The sequence below is a fragment of the Dipodomys spectabilis genome, unplaced genomic scaffold (genome assembly GCF_019054845.1).
Source record: "Dipodomys spectabilis isolate Male_0828 unplaced genomic scaffold, ASM1905484v1 ptg000039l, whole genome shotgun sequence".
NCBI lineage: Eukaryota > Metazoa > Chordata > Mammalia > Rodentia > Heteromyidae > Dipodomys > Dipodomys spectabilis.
This window is the reverse complement of record NW_024870716.1, coordinates 14,067,638-14,087,926: the sequence shown is the minus strand read 5'-3', so window position 1 is coordinate 14,087,926 and position 20,289 is coordinate 14,067,638. Positions and strand designations below refer to the sequence as shown.

Genomic DNA, 20,289 nt, shown 5'->3' with positions numbered 1-20,289 from the left:
TAATTTATATAAAAACTGACAATGACATCTATAAAAGTTTACTTCATTCTCAATGCTTAATGAACCCTTTGACCTGATAAAAGCATCCCCTAATGTGCTGCTCTCTGTGGTCTCTGATTGTTCTGATTGAACTGATATGGGGACAAAAGTTTGTAAGAAACGTTTCATTCCTATGCACATTTTTTTTTTTTGTCAGTTGCTGGGCTTGAATTCAGGGCCTGAGCTCTGTCCCTAATCTCTTTTCAAGGCTAGTTCTCTACTACTTTGATTCACTCCTTCACTTCCAATTTTTGAGTGGGTAAAGTCTCACAGGGATTTTTCTACGTGGACTGGCTTTGAAACTAGACCCTTAGATCTCAGCCTCCTGAATAACTAGGATTACAGGTGTGAGCCACCAGCGCCTGGCCTGTGTACATTTTTTAACAGAGTGATAACTTTCCTCAGATCCTCCATATTCAAACACTGAACTGGTAACACACAGATCACACATACAAGTATTTATTTCTCAGTAATATAAAGTACAAAGGGAGATTTGGGCTAGCAGTAAATAAATCTATGTTCTCATTTCCTTGGCTCATATAATGAATGGGTCTTCTCCCAAAACACCTTGGCGATTATCTGATTCCATTCCCAAGGGCAGGATTTATTAGTTCTGAGGAAACATAGCAAAATTAAAAGGACTATTGCAAATGAAACAAATCCTCAACTTCACTCTTATGCAGACTATCAGATCTGCATTTGTCAACCCTGAAATTATTAGCCATCATGTGTTGAAATCCTCTGGACAGTGTTTAGGTACAGTACCTCATTTAGAATGACATGCTGAGAAATGTGGGCTCAGTGTGTGTCCAAGAGAAAAGAATGGTTTTAGAAAACACACAGCTAATCACCGCCATGTAGAATTTTCCTATATAAATTCTGAAGTTTTGTGAGATGGGATTTAAGACAGAAGGTTTTCCTAAACAGGTTTTATTTCCTGTGTGAGTCCTGTGATGCTTGCTGAAGTTGGACTTCTGGTTTAAAGACTTCCTGCATCCTTTGATATTTACAGGGTTTCTACCTTATATCCAGTTTTCTGATGCCTGTTGAGGTGTAACTTCTGGCTAATGGTTCTCCTGTTTATTACTTTTATGTGGTATCTCTCCTGTGGGTTCTCTGATGCACACTGAGGTGTGAATTCTGCTTAAAAGACTTTGCGCATTTGTTACATTCATAAGGTTTCTCTCCTGTGTGTGTTCGCTGATGCAAGTTAAGACTGGATAACCGGTTGAAAGACTTTGCACATTTGTTACATTCATAAGGTTTTTCTCCTGTGTGTGTTCTCTGATGCACACTGAGATATGACTTATAGTTGAAACACTTTCCACATTTATTACATTCATAAGGTTTTTCTCCTGTGTGTGTTCTCTGATGCACACTGAGGTATGACTTATTGTTGAAAGATTTTCCACATTTGCTACATTCATAAGGTTTCTCTCCTGTGTGTGTTCTCTGATGCACACTGAGGTGTGACTTGTGATTGAAAGACTTTCCACATATATTACATTCATAAGGTTTCTCTCCTGTGTGAATTCTCTGATGCATGTTGAGACTTGACTTTCGGTTGAAGGACTTTTCACATTTCTTACAGTCATAAGGTTTTTCTCCTGTGTGTGTTCTCTGATGCAAGTTAAGATTTGACATCCGTTTGAAAGACTTTCCACATCTGCTACATTCATAAGGTTTTTCTCCTGTGTGTGTTCTCTGATGCACACTGAGGTGTGAACTCTGCTTGTAAGATTTTCCACATTTCTTACACTTGTAAGGTTTCTCTCCAGTGTGAGTTCTCTGATGCTTGCTGAGATCTGACTTCAGACTGAAAGATTTCCTACATTCATTACATTCATAGGATTTCTCTTCTATGTGAGTTTTCTGATGTACAGTGACTCCTGATATGCAGCAAAAGGAAGTGCTATATTTGTTATATTCATGTTTTTTCTCTCCTGTGTGTGTTTTAGATTGGAAATTATGGTCTGACTTCTGACAGAAAGATTTTGTACATTTGTTATATTCACAGGGCTTTTCCTTGGGATATTTTCTTTGATGTGTCTTATGATTTACTTTCTTAGTGAGGGATTTCTCACATTTATTGCATATGTATGTGTTCTCTCCCATGTGCATTTTCTGATATTTAGCGAGTATAGAATTTATGTTGAATGTTTTCCCACATACAGTACATTCCAATGTTCTCCTTTTTACCTGAGCTATTTCTTGGACAATGAGAGAAGGCATGTCATAGGCTTTCCTATATTCTTTATACTTACAGGAGGGCTCTCCCACATGTGCCTTCTTATGAGTAAAAAATATGGTATCTGAGTTTAATACTTTCCCTTCTCCACCATATTCACACTTCTGCTGGTCAGCTGGACTCTGATGATGTTGACCAAAATGTGTAGAATGTCTCAGGGCTTGTTCAACTACATGAGTGACAACAAGCTTCTCCCCAGCATGATACTCATCAGAATCACTATGGAGAAGTATGTTCTGATGCACAATAGACTCCTTAGTTCCCATCCCTAGGGAGTTCCCATTATTCATAGCCAATTCTGACATATGGATTGAGCTCAAATTAAAAGTTCTTCTTAATGTAACTCTTTGCTCCACTGTGTCCCTATTGGTGACTACAACTTGACACAGATATCTCTCTGTGCTTTTTTGGCACATCTCAATCAAGTGATCCACTTGTGGGACATCTAAAATGATAAACAACAAAAAAAGAACAAGAAATATCAATGACACCTAAGCATTTTAAAATAATAGTCATGTAAAGGAAAAGACATTCCTTACCATCCTACTTTTGCATAATGACTTAACAAATACTGATATTTTACCATGTAAAAAAATGTTTTTCTCTGCTTTTTTTCTGTTTTAATATCAGAGGAAGTATGTAGTCCTAATACTTAACTATTGACTGCCTATAATTTTAAGCTGACTACATTTGTTTTCCTTGGGTTGTTGTTTAATTTTGTTCTGTTTTGTGGGGAAGCTTTTTGCGTTGTTTTGTTTTCTTATACTAATGGATATTTTGTGCCACTTTTGTTCTCAAACATTAGCTTGGAAGACAAAATATTTCCCAGGATCATATAGGCCACTTGCCTGTCTCCTAAGTAGGAGTGGTTTCTGAGATTGAGCATTTATATCCATGTTTGTTCAGTTTTTACTTCTCACTGAGAATTACTATATGCACCTGTGGAGATTTTCAAGTTCCTTCTTCATCTTAGACAGTGTCTTCCAAATTCCTATTCTGATACCCTGCCTCTCATAACTAGAACAGACAAAGCATATACCAGCTCACTACCCTAAGTGACCATCCTCTCTTGAATAAAATTTGATTCTGATCCCAGGTTGTGCCCTCTACCTTTGAAAAGCCTTTTTCTGGCTTATTTGAGGCTACTGGCCCAAGTGTCCTCCTCAGTTCCTGGTACATTTATGCTCCTAGTTTTATAGGAAGAAAGGGAAGTCTCCTGTACTTTTATTTCTTTAGAATTTCCATGAAAAGGAAAGGGAAATACTAACTCTAACTCTACTACCATACAAAATTCAGAATGCCTCCATATGGCCTTCAGACCAAAACGCCTCCAAGTTCTCTGCCACACCCAGGGCTGGAGAGAGATGGGGACATTGCTTAGAAGAGCTCAGTACATCCCTGTCCAAGATGTGCTGACTTACCTGAGAAATTCTTGTCTGAGGCTCCTCCCATCCATGGCTCTGTACCTTGCTCCAGCTTGACAATCACTTCAGGTTTAGGAACACAGTGCCCTGATAATGGAAAATAACATAGAACTTTTGCCTATGCTGGGTCCTCCTTGGAGTAATGATCTCTCAATCTGGTATACAGACTTTCTCTCTAAACCCAAGTCATATCTCCAATACTGATGTACAGCCCTTTCTAGATTGCATATTCACCTGCATATATGTCAAACTTGGAAAAGCATCACCATAAAATTAAGCTAGCCTTAAGTAAATCATAATCTCTCTAAAATGTCCTCCCCTTATAATTTCACTGTGTAACATCACATTTTTCTTCTCTGTCTCATCCATGCAAATATTCTTTGTGGATCATATCTCACTTCTCAAAGTTATGTAAGTTCTTTAAAAGAATACATTTGTCTGACTAATGGTATTATCTACACAGCCCCCAAAACATCAACACCACTGAAGTATCCAATTAAAGACACTGAAAGAATAAGTGAACTATTAGGAAATGGCAGGTGGCAGGGAGTTCTTAAGAATGGGAAGAAAAGAGGCAAGTGAAATTATAGAAAAACTAAGGGAGAAAATATCATAGTGAGATAATGACTTGAGTCTTAGGAAGTCTTAAAAAACAAAAATGGGGAGGTGCATTTGTAACAGAGCCACCATGGAGACTGCATAATGCAGATAGATGTGTGATGCATGAGAGCAGCTGCTCACAGGTGTGAAAGTTGGCAACACAGCTGAGGCCAGCTCAACACAGCCACACTGGCTCTGACCTTCCCAAGCTCCATACTCAGAAGTATTGACTCTCCTACAAACCTCTGGACCCAGGGTTCTTCTCCCATCCAAGGCTCTGTCCTGTGCCCCAACTTAATAATCACCTTAGGTGTGGGAACACAGTGCTCTGTCCATGGGAATAGTACAGAACTTGTGCCCAACTACTGTCTCAGCTCCTTGAAAAATGACAACAGGAGTTGTACAACCACTTTGAAGTTTTTCTTATTTCTCAGAGAAAGGTGACAATCCTCATGTAATGGAATCTTACATTTAAAAAGCATTGAGTCTGATAAATATTTTTCTATCTAATAAAAACAAAGCACTTGCTCCTTTGAGTTAATGTGACTTCTGCTTACCCAGGAACACTAGGTTGCTGTAGGTCTCCATCATTACATCCTTATACAGGGTCCTCTGAGCACTGTCCAGGTCTTGCCACTCCTCCAAGCTGAAGTCCACAGCCACATCCTCAAATGACACCAACCCCTGGAACAACATATTTCAAACAAGTCATTTGGCCATAGTCATGAGAATACAAAGTCTGAGCTTTCATTCTTCTACACATATGCCTGTGTCCTACATAAGAGAGCAGGAGCTTGCTTGGTTTTTTTATACAGTGGGAGAAAAAAAAATCTAAGTGGAAATATCTGGCTCTATGCTAACTTGCTAAAACAAAGTTTTCCTTATAGATCAGCAATGTCTTTGGTGCTAGCAATAGAGACATAAATTCTCCTTTAAGAAGCTAATAATCTGTGACAACATTAACTATAAGAATGTGCCTACAGGGCTGGGAAGGTGGCTCAGTGGTAGAGCACTTGCCTTGCATGCATAAGGCCCTGGGTTCGATTCCTCAGCACCACATAAGCATAAAAGAAAAAAGCCAGAAGTGGCGCTGTGGCTCAAGTGGTAGAGTGCTAGCCTTGAGCTGCAGAGCTGAGGAACAGTGCCCAGGCCCAGGCCCAGAGTTCAGGCCCCACGACAGGACCTCCCCACCCCACCCCCCCAAAAAAAGAATGTGCCTACAATAGTGTGTTAAGCTTGTTTAGATACAAGTTTACTTGTAAATTAGGGTAACAAGGAAATAGAAAAATTTTTAACTGAATTTTCATGTTGTGCTTCACTAAAAAGCCTATTTACATCTTCTATATAACTGTTATCAGAAACAGCCAGAGCCAGAGTATTTTTTATTTTATTTTTTTGGTTGATCGTGGGGCTTGAACTCTGGGCTTGGGTGCTGTCCCTGTGCTCTTCAGCTCAAGGTGAGCGTTCTACCGCTTGAGCCACAGTGCCACTTCCAGTTTTCTAGTAGTTTATTGGAGGTAAGAGTCTCATGGACTTTCCTGCCTGTGCTGGCTTTGAACCACGATCCTCAGATCTCAGCCTCCTGAGTAGCTAGGATTACAGGTGCGAGCCACCGGCACCCGGGTAGAGCCAGAGTATTTCTAAAAAATACACAAGGAATACATTATACATGAGCAGATCTACAGAAAGCAGTGTTCAGATGAGCGTTAAAAGGAGTAACATCCTGAAGAAACAGATTAGGCTTGTAAGACTTGACTGAGTTCTAACAATATTAGTGAATCCCTACATATTAAAGTATAGGCACCCTTATACTTCCTTCCCAATTATTAAAGAAATGCTAGCAAGTACTTTTATGAATATCACCCGCCTCTCACAATACAGAACATTGGTGAATGGAGAACAAAATATCTCTTGACCAGGTCTGCAATTTCACAGTACCCCATGAAAAAGTAGATGGGAAATGGAAAAGGCTTAAGAGATAATCAGAGGAAAAGAAAGCAGTGTGAAATATAACCACTGATGGCAAGAGAAAGAAAAATAAGAATAAAGAACAAGGAAGTGTTAACCCAAAGTGGGAAAGAATATGAAAGAAGTTGTAATGAAAATTGGTATTAATCTGTTTTGTAGAGGGCAGAGGAAAGTGTTTGGAGCCCCACTTCAAATGAAGAATGCCTAACCACCTTTCCATCCCGGCTATACATGTTAATACCAGACATGAATGTTGATTCTTCATCACACAAAAAGAAAATGTCCACAAACTGTTGAAGAAAGTAACATTCACCATATGCTAGTGGCTTACCCAAGTAATGCAATCTACTCAGGAGGCTGAGTTCTGAGAATAATCACTTGAAATCAGTTTGGGCAGGAAAGTCTGTGAGACTTTTTTTTTTTGGTCAGTCATGGGGCTTGAACTCTGGGCCTGGGTGCTGTTCTGAGCTCAAGGCTAGTGCTCTACCACTTGAGCCACAGAGCCAGTTTTCTGGTGGTTAATTGGAGATCAGACTTTTGTGCCTAGGCTGGCTTTGAACTGTGATCCTCTGATCTCAGCCTCATGAGTAGCTAGAATTACAGGCATGAGCCACCAGTGCCCAGCGTCTGTGAGACTCTTATCTCCAATTAACCACCAAGAAATGAGAAAGAGAGCTGTGGTGCAAATGATAGACTACTATCTTTGAGTACAAAAGCTCAGAGACAACACCCAGGCCCCGAGTTCAAGCCCCAGGATTTCCTGGGGCTTGCCCTTCACATAAATACATATTATTATTTAATTCACAGTCTTCTATCCAGAAAAAAATATTCTAGAAATGTAGATTGAAGACATTTTCACATATTCATCAACAGCATACCTGCACTTCAAGATTGATACAGAAAATTATTCTGCTTCAAAAGAATGACGTAAGATGCTAATATAGTTGTACAGACAGGACCAGGATGATACATAGGGAAAGTCTGTAGGTAAACATAAAGGATTACAGAAACAATTTTTTTTTACATAATCTCTTAAAATGATGGTTTAGAGCAAAACCCACAACACTGTGTAAGTGATTCACATGCATAAACACTCAGTATACAAATATATACACACATTACAAATCAAAACAAATGGACTAGGGATATAGATCAAATGGGAGAAGACTTGCCAGACTAGTGTCAGCCTTTGAAATTAAATATCCAATACCACCAAAAATTAAAAAAAATATAAAAGACCAAGGTTACAAACAGCACTATTCAACTGAAAAGTATTTTTTTTTTTATGATGCAGTATGATATTACCCTAAGAATATTGTAAACTCCTAGAGCAACTATAAATAATGCAACAAAGTATGGCATATTAGTTGTCAATGGCTGCTATAACAAAGAATCCCACTGGCTGAAAATTCATTTTCTTATAGTTCTAGAAGTGGGAGCATAAGAAAATGTTGCTGAAAGTTTATCCTTTCCTGAAGCTCTATATTTCACCCTGAGGATGGCTAAAATCCCTGTTTTCTTTCATATTTTTGGGTCCCACAGAATCAACCAACTGTGGATTCACAATATTAAAAAAAAGAAAGAACTCTATCCTGAACATGTACAGACTTACAAAATGGTCGCCATCCTCTGGACAATGCAGTAGAATAAGAATTTACACAGCATTTAAATTGTGCTAGGTATGACAGGTAATTTAGAGGTGTTATGTTGGTTATATGCAAACACATACCATTTCACATGAGGAACTTGAGCACCTACAGATTTTGGTATAAGTAAGGCTTTCTGGAGCCATTCCTTGTGGATACTCTTAGATGACTATAGTAGAAATATCCACTTAGCCAAAAAAAAAGGATAGAAAATAGAAAGCAAGTACCAGATGGCACAAATAGAAAATTGGCAAAGATGCTAAGTAACATGCTTAAAAACAAAGTCTTCAAAGATACGTCCAAAACCTATGTATTAAAAAGGGATTTTTAAACCCACATTCACAATTGGAGAATTAATATGCCTCTTAGTAACTAATTGAAAAAAAGACACACACACATGGATGACATTATTTTGACTTAACTGCTATATATAAAATACTGTGTGTTACATTTACAAAGACAGACATACTAGGGATAAAAATGGCTTTAAGGACAAAATGTAGAATGTATGCTCTGACCAGAGTGAAAGTAGAAATCAACAAGAAAAAGAAGCCATAAGTTGTAAATACACTGAAATTAAACATTTCTAATGATCTATGAGTGCAATAAAACAATGTAGACGGAGTCTAGAATAAAATGTCATTTGCATTTATGGTATATTAAAGGTGATCACAAGCTTTTTTAATATACTAGAGAGGAAAACAAATTTCTCCATGGAAGTGGGTTGGCCTTAGTATTTGCTTAGTCAAGAACACCTAGCACAGTCAGAAGAACAGTTAGTTATTAGAGAGAAATGTCAGCACTTAATTTGAAACATGGACTATTTGAATGAGTTGAATATTAACTTCTACATAAACCATAATAATCATCTTGTTTCATTGTAGCATCAAACTAACTATGAATTTTAAATGTTTAGTGAAAGAAACAAAACAAAACAAAACCAAAACAATCACAGGAGTCTGTCACCTGTGGGTCAAGCTCATTACCTTAGCTACTAAGGAGGCTGAGGTCTCAAAGCCAGCCTGGGAAGACAACTTCACGTAACCAGCTAATAGACAGGCTGAAAGCATGGCTGAAGTGCCGGTGCCAGTAGTGAGTTAGCTGATCAAATGTGAGGCCTCTGAGTTCAAGCCTCAGTACTGGCAAAAGAAAAAACAGCTAGGCAAGGTGTATGAGCTAGAGATCAACTGGGGCAACAGAGAAAGTATCCAATTATAGAAAGAAAGAAAAACTAAGAGGAGGGAATGGAGGAGGATCAGGGTAGGACAGAAAGTTTCACAACAATTTTGACAATTTGACAATTACTTCTTGGATATGATATCAAAAGTACAAGTTACAAAACCAGACAAGTTTAACTGCATAAAATCAAAACCTTGTGCATCAAAGGGCTATACCAACAAAGAAAAAGCACCTTATAAAATTCAAGAAAATATTTGCACATATTTCTTAATATATTAATAGCCAAATTTCATTTTAATAATTATAAAATAAAATCCTATGATGCAAAACCAAATGAAAAGTCTGGTTTAAACATGGGCAAAAGGGCCGGGCACTGGTGGCTCACTGTAATCCTAGCTACTCAGGAGGCTGAGATCTGAGGATTATGATTAGAATGCAGCCTGGGAGGAAAGTCTGAGAGACTCTCATCTTCAATGAGCCACCAGAAAACTGGAAATGGAGCTGTTGCTAAAAGTGGTAGAGTGCTAGCCTTGAGCATACAAAGCTTAAGGACAGCACCCCAGCCATGAGTTTAAGCCCAATGAACCACACACACACACACACACACACACACACACACACACACACGCACAAAAGTGCAAAAGACTGAAGAGACTCCTACAAAGAATTTAGAGAAATGTCTCACTAGCATATGAAAACATGTTCAATATCAATAGTAGGAGGAAAAAATTCAAATCAAACTCACAATGAAATAGCTACTTATCCCATTAGTATGGACATATTGTTCTTTTTGTTTATTTTTTTGTCGGTCATGGGGCCTGAACTCTGGGCCTGGGCACTGACCCTCAGCTCTTCAGCTTAAGGCTAGCACTCTACCACTTGAGCCACAGCTCCACTTCTGGCTTTTTCTTCTTATATGGTGCTGAAGAATCGAACTCCGACTCTCATGCATGTAAAGCAAGCACTCTACCACTGAGCCACCTTCCCAGCCCCAGACATATTGTTCTTTATACTATAAAAAATGCAACCCCTGGGGCTGGGAAGGTGGCTCAGTGGTAGAGCACTTGCCTTGCATGCATGAGGCCCTGGGTTCGATTCCTGAGCACCACATAAGAAAAAAGAAAAAAGCCGGAAGTAGCGCTGTAGCTCAAGTGGTAGAGCGCTAGCCTTGAGCTGAAGAGCTAAGGGACAGCGCCCAGGCCCAGAGCAGGCCCCACGACCGGACCCCTCCCCCCCCCAAAAAAATGCAATCCCTGCTTTTACTGTATTTGATGTCGGTATAATTTGTGGAGGGGAAGGGAAGAAACAAATCGTTTAAATAGGGATACAGGTGGACCCATTGCAACAATGAGATGTACAAGTCGTTATGTCAAAAACGAACTTTACAACTTTGGTGTGGGGGTGGGGGGAGGAAGGGGTGAGGATGGGAAGGGATGGGAAGGGGAAATAAAGGAGGAGGCTACAATGCTTGATAAGAAATGTACTCATTATCTTGCCTATGTAATTGTAACCCCTCTGTACAGTATTTTCACAATAAAAAAAAATTATCTTTAAGTAGTTGTACAAGAAGTTCCCATTCTACAAAACAGTATATGAGTACAAAGTGTCTGACAACATTGTCACCCATCTCTCTTAACCCATCCCTTCTCTCACTTTTTTTCTTTAATTGAGATTAGGTGATTACATAAATTTCACATATTTCACAGTATTGTGGAAAATCAAATAATATTGTGCTTTAAAAAGGAAGTAAATTCTAAACCATGCCACAGCATGGATGAACCTTGAATACAATGGGCAGAATAAAACAAACCAAAAGAATAGCTATTCTACGATTTCCCTTACTGAGGTTCTGAGAGTCAATAAACTCAGAGACAAAAAGTAGACCTGTAATCCTTGCTTCTGAGGAGGCTGAGATCTGAGGATCATGGTTCAAAACCAGCCTGGGCAGGAAAGCCCAGGAGACTCTTATCTCTAATTAACCACCAGAAAACCAGAAGTGGCAATGTGGCTCAAGTGGTAGAGCACTTGAGCCTTGAGCCTTGAGCTGATGGACAGTGCCCAGGCCCAGAGTTCAAGACCCATGACTGACAAAAGAAAAAAAAAAAAAGAATGGTTAATCCAGTGAAAAAGCTCTGAGACAGTGCTCAGGCCAATTGAAGCCCCACTACTGGGGGTGAGGGGAGTGAGGGGGAGGAAGTAGAGGAGACTGGTTAGTGTAGCCAGGTATGGTAACACATACCTATAATACCAGAACTTCATAGTCTGAGGCAGGATTACCATCCGGCCTAGACTAGGGCAGCCTAGAATACAGAGCAAGACTTGTCTTCAAAAGTAATATTTTAAAATGACAAATTTTACATTATGTGAATTTTGTCAGAGATATATGTGATGTATCAATTTCCCCTGATTTTAAGTAACTGAAAACAACAGAAAGAATGAACTTAAAAAAGCCTGGTAACATGTTAAGTTTGTTTTTAGCTGGAAAAAAAAACCCCTACAAATAGAAATAAAAAATGTATTATAATCTGTGCAACCTGGTTTTTATTCTTTGTATTGATTTTAAATTGACTGCTGTTTGAATATGTCCCACTAATTACTGAATGCTTTCTCCCAGTATATTTCTAAGGATATGATGCCACACACAATGTGGTAAAAGCAGGTTCTGGGAGATTAATAAACAAATATCCTTCAGATTTTGCCAGGAATTTCACTTGTAATGTAAAAAATCAAGCTACTCCTTTTATACTGCCAATGGGTCCAAATTATTGAAGTGAGAAGGACAAATCAGAAAACAGTACTGACTCAAATGAGGTTAGATCTGAAAGGACAAAATCAGGAGAACTTCAGTTTGTTGCTGTGGGTCACTAGATGGAAGGTAGTAATTTTCTCATATAAAGGTTGAGAGAATGTTAATTTAGAGTGCCACTGTAGCTAAGGAAAATTAAAGAGTAAGAAGAACTAGCCCACAACAGAGCACTTGGAGAGAAGAAAGAAAGGAAGGAAGGAAGGAAGGAAGGAAGGAAGGAAGGAAGGAAGGAGAGAAGGAAGTCAGGAAGAAAAAGAAAGAAGGACAAAGAGAGACAGAGAGACAGAGAGAGAGAAAGAGAGAGAGAGAGAGAGAGAGAGAGAGAGAGAGAGAGAGAGAGAGAGAGAGAGAGAGAGAGAGAGAGAAGAGAGGAGGGAGAATAATTCAGGAAACTAGAGAAAAAAAATCATAGGAGGTGGAAAGGAACAGAGGGGATTTCTCAGAAGACCATGGACAATTTCTTCAAATATAGCAGAAGTTTCAAGTGAGTCAAAACCAGAGAGCAGTCATGGGGTTTGAGTATAATTTGGTGACTAATGAGTTTCAAAGAAAACACAACTGTGGCAATCTACTGCATTTCCTATGGGAAGTTCACATTAGCCAATAGATATGTACGGACAATAATTCAAGTACACATGGCTTACTCAGTCCTCTACAGCATTTAGAGGTGTTAGTAAAAATTACAGCAACTGCAGGAAAACTTCATTAAAACAGTTTAATGTGACTAATGAGGATGGAATTTCTGACCAGTTGCCAGCAAATCTTCACATTACATGAGAAATTAGCATGCTCACCCCTAGTTATTGAAGCATGTAACATTATAATCATATAACATCAGATAAACCAGAGAGAAATTTGAGACAAATCTGCACTTACTCTTAAATTTTATAATCTGTTAAATCTACAAGCCATCTTTATTTTACTTAGGAACAATTCCCTGAGGCTGAATCTTAGTTTTCTACTTTTCCATTTTAATTCTTGGACTGGTAACATTCATAAAATGTAAAACAAAATGAGGAATAAAACCAAACATACCAGAGATCCATTCATTTTTTGTATTGTTACTGTTGGCAATTCACAGAAGACTCTGGAAGCACAGCTGGGAGAGAAGGCAAACAAAGTAGAGTCAGAGAAGAACTAGTGTGGCTTTGTCATAGATTTTCCTGCTCAAAGCACTGCACAGGGGCTGGAAGAGTAAAAAGCCTTCCTTTGGGAAAAGAACAATTTATGTCTCAAGTAGAGGCATCAGAATCTCCACTACAGATATACTCACAATCCATTAGTCTGTAGGAATTATAAATGCAATTCTGGGTTAATATACCTACAGAATTGGCAACAATATTCCTTCAAAAAATTTAGTAATTTAAGCCAAAGAAGGACATCTTATGTCTTCACTAAAATTAATATTATAGTAATAGACTTAGGAATGTATGGGCTATTTTCCTTTTATGGTTATCCTGCTTTTGAACAGTTGAACATCATGAAGTATGCATGTTACAATAAGTCTTTTTCACTTCAAACTTTATAGAAAAAATATATACACAATATATATTTTTTAATGGTTCCCAAATGACACATCATCCAAGTACTCAGAGTAGCCCTGGAAAATGATCTGGAATTTACCATTTAATGAGACAACAGAACATCAGGAAAGATAATGTAAATGTAAGTTTGAAAAGTCCTTAGTATTATCTTTTGTGAACACAGTCATTCTGTGAAGAACCTTGGCTGTACTGCTGGAGATACAGGGCTAATCAAAAGCCAGCAGGAATTACTGGTCCTAGGAGTGTCACCATCCTAAACCCAACTTAACCTTCCTCAAGCAGGGAATGAGAGGATTAAAGAAAGTTTCATCTGGTATCTAAAAAAACAGTGACACAAAATGCTTAGCTGAGCGCATCCCAAAATGTAACTCCTATAAAACAAATAAAATGGTTGTGTGCTTTGGCAGGTAAATGTTGATGGGTTTAATATGTTGGAAATGCTGGTATTTTCTACACCTGTGTTTCTTTTACAAAAGGATGTAGGAGAGAAACTCTTCAAATACAGTGAAGTAAATTTTACAGCCACATGTACAAATAATGAAAATCCTCATGAGCAACAACTGTATGGACTTCAGTGAGTTGCTACTGCCACTAAAAACCATGTGAATCATTAAAAAGCAATGCTGCATGCTCGTATTTAACTTTTTCATTATCATAAGTGTTTCTACTTAACAAACTCCCCCCACAAAAAACATAAAATACATTTTTTTTCAGACTTAGTTTTATTCTTAGTATTTTTAGATAATTCATCAATGCTTGAAGCATAAACCACCTTTCCTAATATAAATGTCAGCATTTTCCCTCCACCCCAATGTCTTTGCTCCTGACTCATAGAAGTGCTGGCAATTGTGGAAGGGACAGAAATGGGACGGACTTCTGAGACCCTCCATTCCCTCCCCACTGCAGGCTGTGATTGTGAGAGGTCAGTGAGAAATTTATTTTTGGATTTGTCAACAGATTTGTAAACCTGGGACAATAAAATACATTTGTTATATGCTATGTACTCCATATCCACAATGGTTGAGACTTCACGTTAATAGATTTTGGTTGAAACTTCATGTGTTAACTGATTTTACTGGGAGTGAGGAGGAATGTTGTACTGAATTTTAGAATATCTTCATAGACTCTATTAGCTGCATACCCCTACTCCAAAAAATTTACAGGTTCAAAATTCAGAAATTCTTTCCTTTCTCTCCTTCTCTCTCTCCCTAGTAGTCCTGGGGCTTGAACTTAGGGCCTGGGCAATGTCTCCAAGATTCTTTTTTCTCAAGACTAGCATTCTATCATTTGAGCCACAGTGCCATTTCTGGCTTTTTCTGAGTTTATTGGAGATGAGAGTCTCATGGACTTTCTTGCTGGCTTTGAACCATGATCCTCAGATCTCAGCCTCCTGAGTAGTCAGGGTTGCAGGCATGAGCCACCATTGCACAGCACAGATTTTCTAGTTAGGAATAAAATCTATATCTAAAAAGGCATTGTATTTTATTAATGTTATATGAAATTGGTTTGGAATAGAAGTATAGTCTATCTAATCTCAAGTAATGCTTATTATTGTAGCATACAATGTGTAATTTTTCAAATACAGATTCACAAAGTTGAAAATATTCATGTAAATAATATTTTAAAGTCACAAACATCACAGAAAATATTAAGGATTAAAAAAAGTATCAATATGTTTTAAGGAAAGTATTTTGAAAAAAGAAGGGATTTGTTTGTGCCAAACTGATTTCAATTCCCAAAAAGAATTTTTTTTTTTGTTGGTCATGGGGCCAGAACTCGGCCTAGGCACTGTCCCTCAGCTCTTCAGCTCAAGGCCAGTGCTCTACCACTTAAGCCACAGCACCACTTCCGGTTTTCTGAGTGGCTTACTGGAGATAAGAGTCTCACATCTCACAGACTTTCCTGTCCGGGCTGGCTTTGAACCATGATCCTCAGATCTGAGCCTCCTGAGAAGCTAGAATTACAGGCTTGAGCCTCGGACTTTGGGCTAAGAATTTCTTAAGTAAAACAATCCTTCCTTCTTTGAGCAAATTGTTGCAAATGGAAAGGAGTAGCTAAAACTAGGATATTTAACAACTACAAATCATACAAGCACACTGATAAATTACCTTAAGTTTTGTTTTGTCTTTAAAAAAATAAGGCTGAGGGTCTCTGGAAAGCACTTCTTGAATTGCCAGGAAAAATCATTAGGTTAGAGAGAGCATCAGCACATCTCTAGATGCCACAGTTTAGTGACAGGTTTGAAAGAGCTCACATCTAGAGATTACCTGGAGAAACAGGATGAGTGAGAGTGGGGTGAGGGTACCAGTACATACATCTTCACAGTGTGGCAGGGTCTCCTCCACCCCGACCCAGGTCGGGTCCCCTCTGGTAACTAGGCTCTGGCTCATTCCTCAGTCCAGCTCACCTCTCTCTCCTCAAGGTTGGTCCCAACCTCAGAACAGCACGAAGGGGTCCAGAGCTTTGGAGGAAACAGTATCACGCGAATCTTGTGCTGTGGACGTAGCAGCAGTAAGTGCTAAGGGCAAAGCTGACCAGAGCTGCTCCTTTCTGTGACTCTGCTTCGGTTCTCCAGGGCCGGTGTGCACGCGGGGCAGCATTCCCGCAGGAGGGATTCCAGTCATAGGCTCCGTCTTCCAACTACGTTACTTAATCCCAGAGCACAGGACCCCACTCCGTACTCCAATACTCCACGTAGAAACTTTTCTAGAAACGAGGTCGTGCACAAACTAGTGTGAAATCGAGTCAGCGAAATGTCACTAGAACAACACCGACCCCCACAAACGCAGCCGCCTCTCAAGACTTCACATGGTACCGCGGTTGTCATTCGCGAATCTCAAGCTGGGCACGGGGTACGATGGCACGCGGGGACGCCCACGCTGGCCTCGCGGCCTCCCCTGGAAGGACAGCCCGCCCGGCCCGGCCTCGGGAGCCAGGCCCGGCCCGGGACGCACACCCGCTCCGGGAGGAGCCCGGGCCCAAGGGGCCTCAGCCGCGCGCCCAGCTCAGGCTCCGCAGCCGCACGCAGATTCCGCCACCAACTCCCGCGTCAGCCCACAGGTCTGCAGAGGGGAGGCGAGGTGGCTCCGGTCACCCGCCAGGAAGCCTCCTCACACGGAACCCAACCTCCCAGTTTCTCTAACCACAAGGGAACAGCCAGAAAGCAGGATTTCCGGGCAGAAAACGATGGGAGAGGTGGGGAGGCGCACACGCAGCAGCAACCCGGAAATGCTTTCCACTGACCTGTACTCGAGGAAAGACTACATTTCCCACAATGCCGAGCACCATCCGGCTGGAAGTCGGTTTGCTTCAAGGGCTCGACTTGGGACCAGATCAGAGGAACTGTTTCTCGCTTGAGCCAGTCTCCTGGGGCCCAGCCGAGTCGACCCTAAAAGTTGGTTTCATTGACATATGTTACATGTTATTGTTTTTATTTTTTTTTTGTGGGTGTTTATGTTGTAAGGTGAATCATCCCAGAAGCCATATTTTGAAATATAGAATATTGGAGTCTTTATTATACAGTTAGCAAGCTGCAGGCAGCCAGTTGTTTCAAAGGTCTGTAGTCCCCAAATACACGTAACACAGCTAGGAAACAGGCTAACAAGGAAAGAAAGAACAAAAACAGTATCAATAATACCAACAATCCAGTTCAGCTCCAACTAAGAGCTGAACTGGGTCACCATGATGACTGGAGATGAGCCAAGAGACAGGACACAGGATATGATCAGAGACTCATACGACCTGGCATCCTCGTGGCTGAGCTTGTCTGGGCCTAAACAGGCAGAGCCGCAGGAAATTCCCACTCCTAGTCACTGGACTGACAGGTTCAATAACCTACCTCCAGGGTCGGGGCACGCCCATCACGTGGGGGCATTTCCCTCCCCCAGCATGAAGACAAGATGCCAGACCCCACAATCCAACCATGTGGCCAATATAGTGTGTACCTGACCTGACCTCCTTACTTCATTTGTACGTGTGCAGTAATTGGGGATTGAACTCAAGGACTGAGCACTGTCCTTTAGCCATTTTGCTCAAGGTTACCCGCTACCACTTGAGTCACAACTGGCTTCTAGGTAGGATTACAGGCATGAGTATGAGCCACCAGTGCCTGAATCAATACATCATTATAATTATCGTTAATTTAATGAGATTTCAATCCAGCAAATCCGTTTGTATATACAGCACATCTTGGTCAATGTGTCACCCTTTCCATCTTTCTCTATTTTCATACCATTTATCCCATCCTCACTTGTCTCCTTTTCATTTTCATGTATGTATACTGAGTATTCGGGCTGTAATGACTCACATGGTTCCTCTCCTTTATTCATCCACTCCCCTCATCATAGGTCCCACTTCCTTCAAACAAGACAGGTATCAGGTTCCTGTTATTCATTTTTTAAAACTGTTAAAGTTATTCAAGGCAGATACACCGTGGAGACCTACGCCTTAGTAGACCCTACTTTAATCATTTTGAGCAATCATAAATGCATATTGCCCTGCATTATTTTTCATATACGTTTATATTTTAGCTTTGACTACTTTGGGGTGCTATTATTGTAAGTGCCAACCCAGAAAACCACTCAGACACACAGTCACAGAAGAAAGAAGTGTTTAATGTCAGCTAGGCTATCTCTTGCAGGATAGAGAGTAACAACTGCTCTCACAGCCTTAGAGGTAGATATAGTGTCAGGAGTCTGAGGGCAGAAGAAGGGGCTGGGGCAGGAAATCTTTATAGTCAGAGTTGGACACTGGAGATATCAGACAGCCAGGGCAGGACATTCTATAGCTGGTGTGCAGCCAGGGAAAACTTCCTATCACAGAGACAATACATCCTCTATCTAGCAAAATCAATAAATCTTTTTTTTTTTTTTTGGTTCCGGTCTGGGACCTGAACTCTGGGCCTGGGCGCTGTCCCTCAGCTCTTCAGTTCAAGGCTAGCGTTCTACCACTTGAGCCACAACGCCACTTCCGGCTTTTTTTCTTTTTGCTTATGTGGTGCTGAGGAATTGAACCCAGGGCCTCAGACGCATGCAAGGCAAGCGCTCTACCACTGAGTCACCTTCCCAGCCCCAAATCAATAAATCTTATAGCTGTCATGTGGGGGGGGGGGTGAGGGGGGGGACATCTTAGAGTGGAGAGAATACATTCTATAGTTGGCACCTTGTGATAATACACTAGAATCAGCGTGACACCAGGACTAGTATCTGGACTCTGTTGCTGACGCAGGCAGGCCCTGTGGGAATAGACAACTATGGCCAGGCCTGGCTTGTGTGACCCAACTGTCACCCCAAAGTAAGAGTGAATAAGCTTACAATTATTATTATACTTAAGTAGTTTTCCAAAGGAGTTTGAATCCAGTCTTGTTTCTTTTTCACACCTGATTGTTCTGTTGCAGTTACAATTAAGTTAGTTGCTACTTCTGATGTTCTTCCTTGAAATGACCCAAGGTTGAATTATATATTGAATACATTTTTCCTACTGTTTTGCAGAATTATTTAAGAAAACCTCCCCATAAGACAAATCTAATAACCTATGTTTTATCTCTAACAAGTAATTAAACATCACCATTAAACATGGAATTAAACATTATTATTCAAGGTTATATCTTCATCACTTTGCAACTACATTTAAATCATAATGGAAACCTGGCTTCATGCACATCTTTGCTTTCCCCATGTTCAGGATTATTATTTTCTTTTTTGTCAGTCGTGGGACTTGAACTCTGGGCCTGGGTGCTGTCCCTCAGCTCTTTGGCTCAAGGCTAATGCTCTACCACTTGAGCCATAGCACCACTTCCGGTTTTTTGGTGGTTTATTGGAGATAAGAGTCTCATATACTTCCCTGCCCGGGCTGGCTTTGAACCATGATCCTCAGATCTCAACCTCCTGAGTAGCTAGGATTACAGGCATGAGCCACCAGTGCCTGGCTAAGTTTTTTTTTTTCCCTCAAGGGTAGTACTCTACTACTTGAGACACAACTCCACTTGCAGCTTTTGGTAGTTAATTGGAGATAAAAATTTCATGGACTTTCTTGCTTAGGCTGGCTTTAAACCATGATCCTAAGCTCTTAGCCTACTGAGTAGCCAAAGTTACAGGAATTATTCACCCTGCCCTGCCTGTATTCTTTGCTTGTAGTGATCCTATGACTGATTTTAGTCTTTGCATTCCAGAATTTCACAGATGAGTAGAGACAACATACAATAATATGAATTGAAGTCAATGCCATAGGGCTACTATGAATAAATGCATGGAAATATATGGAAAAATTTAGCTGTATTATCCACCATAATGTTATGTGGGTGTTGGAATTCTGCAGAAAGGCAGGGTTATTAATATTATATGAGGAAAGAAGCATAGTTAAAAAGATGATAAAGGAAAAAATGGCACATTACTTGATAGTAAAGTTCCAGAAGTTTCAATAAGACTCAAATAGAGAATGTAAAAAAGAATTTTTTGGTATGAGATAGAAAAGTCAGATTGACTAGACATGTACATGTACATGTTCAAGAGAGTGATGCATTTCTACCACAAGCCATAGACATTGTGCGTGTATGTGTGTGTGTATGTGTGTGTGTGTGTGTGTGTGTGTGTGTATGTTACTGGGGCTTGAACTCAGGCTATGGATAGCTGTCACTAAGCCTTTTCTTTCAAGACTGGTGGTATTATAAATAAATTGGAGATAAAGCCTCATGGACTTACCTGGCCTTGATGAGTTAGAACCAAGATCCTCAGATAGCAGCCTCCTAATTAACTAAGATTACAAGCATGAGCCACTAGTGCCTGGCTCATGAACTTTTAAAAAGATGACATTCATTACATCTTAATATGTAAAATTA

At 40.1% G+C, this 20,289-nt stretch overlaps 1 protein-coding gene across 2 annotated transcripts; it reads right to left on the bottom strand.

Annotated features, from left to right (window-relative positions):
* Positions 1 to 482: 482 nt before the first annotated feature.
* LOC122106374 (zinc finger protein 717-like) lies at positions 483 to 16,609 on the bottom strand. Of its 2 annotated transcripts, none has more exons than XM_042677760.1 (5): positions 15,722 to 16,609; positions 12,946 to 13,009; positions 4,869 to 4,995; positions 3,709 to 3,798; positions 483 to 2,732 (listed from the first exon to the last, which is right to left on the bottom strand). In XM_042677760.1, exons 1-5 carry the CDS (start codon positions 15,769 to 15,771, stop codon positions 1,129 to 1,131), a joined length of 1,935 nt encoding a protein of 644 aa, XP_042533694.1. In that variant the 5' UTR covers positions 15,772 to 16,609; the 3' UTR covers positions 483 to 1,128. The 2 variants fall into 2 exon arrangements, with proteins under 2 accessions (XP_042533694.1, XP_042533695.1); XM_042677761.1 differs by having other exon boundaries at positions 15,862 to 16,609.
* Between the last annotated feature and the right edge of the window lie 3,680 nt (positions 16,610 to 20,289).